Source organism: Echinococcus granulosus (assembly GCF_000524195.1).
Source record: "Echinococcus granulosus chromosome Unknown EG_S00222, whole genome shotgun sequence".
In the NCBI taxonomy this organism is placed as follows: domain Eukaryota; kingdom Metazoa; phylum Platyhelminthes; class Cestoda; order Cyclophyllidea; family Taeniidae; genus Echinococcus; species Echinococcus granulosus.
In genome coordinates this window covers 13,257-17,810 of record NW_020170602.1, presented here as the reverse complement: position 1 = coordinate 17,810, position 4,554 = coordinate 13,257, and the positions used below count along the sequence as shown (strand labels likewise).

At 40.3% G+C, this 4,554-nt stretch overlaps 1 protein-coding gene across 1 annotated transcript; it reads right to left on the bottom strand. All coding sequences in view use genetic code 11, as the record gives it.

Annotated features, from left to right (window-relative positions):
* Positions 1-245: 245 nt before the first annotated feature.
* Positions 246-1,657, bottom strand: EGR_10459 (hypothetical protein; the record flags this gene model as incomplete). The annotated part of the gene is made up of 2 exons (XM_024499708.1): positions 246-401; positions 1,631-1,657. 2 exons carry the CDS (start codon positions 1,655-1,657, stop codon positions 246-248), a joined length of 183 nt encoding a protein of 60 aa, XP_024345873.1.
* Positions 1,658-4,554: the final 2,897 nt, after the last annotated feature.

The window sequence follows — 4,554 nt, the reverse complement described above, 5'->3', positions numbered from 1 at the left end:
TGGACGGGATGAGTAGAGAAAATGAGAGAGGCATTATTGCTGAAGGAATTTGAGAAGTGGTATAGTTCAATGGAAGCTGATAACTCTTTTGTTAGTGATAAAGAAGAGTTGCAGAATAAAAACACATAATGCTTCTTGCTGTACAAAGCAAGCCTCCTCTAATTAAAAACAGCAAAAGGAATTTTAAATACAGAGTACGGAAAAAGGAACGAAGGAAATGTCTACAGAAGCAACTCTCAACTTGTCTATGCTACCTGCATCCCCTGTAGCGTTGTGTAGGCTGCGATGTGAAAGTCTGGCATTTTAAGAGCGATAACTCCACCACTGTCTCTGTGATCTTTATCTACATTGTAATAAATGCCGAGGGCACGAGAGTGGCAAAGACCAAGACTAATTGGCAGCTGACAGTGGTAGAAGCAAAAATCCTCCTAAACTGGTAAATTTGCAGCGTTGAATACAAATATGATCAAAAGTGATAGATAATGAAATCAGTCACATAACTAAATTAGCAGGATTCTTTCCCGATTTCTGTGGAAATATGGTAGATAAACTAGAGAGGACTTGGAGGAATGAAATAATGTGTCCTTTAGATATTAAAAGTTTAGAAAGTGAAGATATCTAGCCGGTTTCCTGTTAATGTGGCGAGAAAAATTCAACTACCAGAGCCCAGTTGTTGCATTGTCCCACTATGGCACTTTTACAGGACTTATTTTAAACCTAACTAGACTAGTTGTAATGCGTTTTATTGATACCAGCCACAAACCAAATGGAAACGCATGTCACTGATTTGCGGGGCTGATTTCAGGCAAGATCTTGGCGTCACGCATATGTGTCGTTGGTAGCAAACATCCTAATAGATAGATGAACTGAAAGGCGCCACAGAAAACTAAACGATTTTTTTCAGACACTGGAAATGTGGTAACTGGCTTCTTATGATCAAGAAAAAGTACACACCTTAGTGAAGTGAAGCCTATCACTGGTGGCAAAACGAAAATGGTTTTAAAGATGAGTATGTGGAAATACAAATGCAAATCAAGAATTTAGAATTGTGATAGTTATGCGAATAGATAATGATGCTAAACTAGGCAACGAGGAGGAATTCGGGTTGATGCTAAACTGGAAAACGATAAAAGTAGAAGCACGAATCCAATTCTGTTATATGCATGATCCACATTTATTCCGCGAACGTGGAAAAAACGAGAATTGTGATCCAGAAATTATTACTACTCTAATTTGGAGCTCCATTCTCAGAGCATGAAGTCAGAGTCTGATATCTAGTGGTATTGCAATAGGTGATGAGATTATGAGGACGGATTTGCTTTAAAATCAAATTCAAATACGTTTATTTTCGATCCTTGAGGGAAAGAAGCTACTTTTCCAGTAGCTTTGAAAGCAGCGCAAAGTTTATCTCATGACACCTAAAGCCAACTCTTGTAAAGGAATAGGATAAAGGAGTAGGAGGCGGAAGGCGATTGTCTCTTATCACTAAGATGAACTGACGGAGAAGCTAAAAATTAAAAGGCACGTACATACATGGAACAGTTACTGAAATTAAAAAAGCCAGAAGCAGCCTTCTTGAATGATTGAAGTAGATGATGACACATGTGGGGAAAAATATGAATTTCCTTACTGCTGCGGCCCCAGCAAGACCGTCCATCACTTAACTTTAGGGACACCTGACTTGACAGATGAAATGGCAATTTCGCAGACCCTGCATACAACTAGAAACTGTAATGAAAACCCTCAGTTGAGGATTACTTTTAAACCTTGCCTGAAAGCCGTATTTTATCAGTAACATTAATAGCAACACATTCGCCAACTATAACCATCTCTTCCCAAGTCCTAAAAAGGGAGAATAAAAGTGTGAAAAATAGCCAACATTAATGGTAATGGAGACAATGGTACAATGAGGGTAGTAAATGTAGAGGAGAAGATTTTGTGACAAAGTAAAATACTTTGGCAGGAACAGTAAATGAATAAAAATCAAATTTCTAAATGCCTTTCCGAATTGGCCTTTTTTTAAAACTGCTTCAAGTTGTTATTCACCAAACACTGCAGAGGTAAAAAGTAAGCAAACGCCTTAGTAAAATCTTGCTGAAAACCACGGTGTAATTGGGGTCTAAATGAAAGAGGGTATTGAAAATATGTTGAACACTCGTTTTCTCAAAATCCTAAAAAGCCATCATAAGTTCAACTGCATTAACTTTGAACTGCAAAGACAAACAGAAGAGGGTGAAAGATGTCTAGCCCCACAACTTCATCAGATATTGGGGCTGCAAGAGTATTGCAAATGAACCATAAATTGGCCGCAGGAGACTCGCAATGAAACTGTCACCTTACCTGCATGAATGAGCATATTCACTCTGACATTCAGGACAACGCCAGCCCAGTTGAGGTCCGTTACAGTACACTCAATGAAGACAATTATGGTTGAAAAGGTGATTTTGGGGTGTTCACTAGTAAAAAGGTGGAACTAAATGAAAGGATATTGCTAAAATCTACTCCCTTTTTATTGTTCCTTCTCATCTCTCTTGTCTTAATCATTTGCGCTGATGACAGTGACTTGAACTAATAGCAACTAAAACCGTTAACACGCCCGTTAGCCGAGCCTTAGTGGGAAGTCAACTACTCCTGACACAAAGGCAAATGCTTGAACCAGTATGATGTCGATGCTTATACCACCATATTTTGTGACAACTGCAACTTCCAGTTTTTGGAAAAGCAATCGACCCGGACCAGACGATCCCATATCTATTTTCTTGGCTTAAACTCAATCAATCCGTTAACAACATATTCTGATACAACCAGTCATCAAAACTTGACAAATAACAGGTGCTGATAGACCTAAAAAGAAAGCCGGGGCTGCACACGTGGGTGATGCAGCTGGTGTACCTGCTGAGGCCCATTTACAGACATCTTCTAATTAAGCTTCCGACCTCTAAGCATTTGAAGTGCTCGACTGCAAGGTGTGGAAGAAGTGATGAGGGAACTAGGAAACCGGTGCAGCTGACAGACAGAAAGATTTCATTAGACAGCGACTAATCACGCACTGATGGTATTCACAGTGACTGTCTAAACTCCTCTGAGATAAACTAGTCCATTCTATAGACCACAACCCAATAATGGTTAGAAGAAAAGTGGTCGGAATTCCGTCGTTGATTATAGGAGACATGAAGAGCACCACACCTTCCAGATCCTTGATCAGGGGTTATACCGGCTTGTCGCAAATGATACCTCAATGCCTTTTCAAACGAGATTGATTCTATAATGCATCCAGAAAAGGACACAAAAAGTAAGTAACAGGNGGAAAAAGATGGAAGTTAGGGATGAAACAGGTCGCACACGCACCGAGTAGAGTCGCATTAGTTCAACAACTGCATTCGCCTTAGTCTAGTTTGACAGGCTGGAACAGATGTCTCCGTGCGGAGGTTAGGTGTAGATGAAGGATGGTACCAGTATCCCAATCGTGCATTCCTATAAAATAGAGTCTACGCCTCTCACAGTTCGAGAAATAATGAAAAGAAGGAACCCTATTAGCGCCGTGTTTCACGCCTTCAAGGATCACTTGTGTAAACATGCTTGTTAAGTAGAGTTGAAAGCAACTTTATTCTGCAAATGTGAGACTATGTTTATAACAAAATTTTACAGAGTCTTGTAAGATCTTTCTCCGACGCGCGAGGAGGCCAAATAAACTAAGGAGAGTTCTTTGTTTCCAGAAACAAACTAGGACGAAATTGGGGTTTGTTGCAAGCTTGCCATGATGGTAAGGCAGTAAGCATTCAATATTAGTAGCGATTATTTCAACAAATAAAATATTCCAGGAACACCCCACATCAATCCCACTTTCCCTTTTAATTCGTGACCGACTGGTCTATTTTGTGCGTGATCAAAAGAAGTTTATTGCTCATAGTATTTCCAAGAAAAAGCGACAATCATCACCTATTGTAGGAGTCAGATGAGAGCAAGATGCACCACAACAATTGTATAGCCTCTTCCTTAAAGATGGTAGCAATCCCAAACTCATCTATCAATAATCTGGGGTGGTTAATCTTCTAGATCAATGAAACTCGTGCAACAAATTTAGTGTCTCAACACCTCGCAGACAACGTAAGGACGAACCGTCTTCTCCTCCATGGAGTGCATTTGGTGGGATGGTATGCTTCAAAGACCTCAGCATGTTTTAAGCCCTCCAGGTGGAAGTGAGTTACTCTTACACTCTGTAGCCATTTTACCTTATCGGACAGTTCGATGCGATAGCTTTGTACTCCGGGGTGACTAACCTTACAACGGCGAACATCAAAGTCTGTTGACCACAAAGACGATGGATGATGGTTAACAGAAGGAGCACCTTGTTACCTGTTTTGAACAATAAGTGGAGCCCGGAAAAGCCCTTCTGCACAAAGGCTATCGCATCGACTAGTGGGCACCTTGATCTTGTAGATGGGTGTAAAGTGGTGATTTTAGCCAGTTTTACCAGTTTTGAGAACTGTCATTCAAGCCTCTCCTTCAGACCATTCTAACGCACACTTGTCAATGTCTACTTCAAATTTGCAC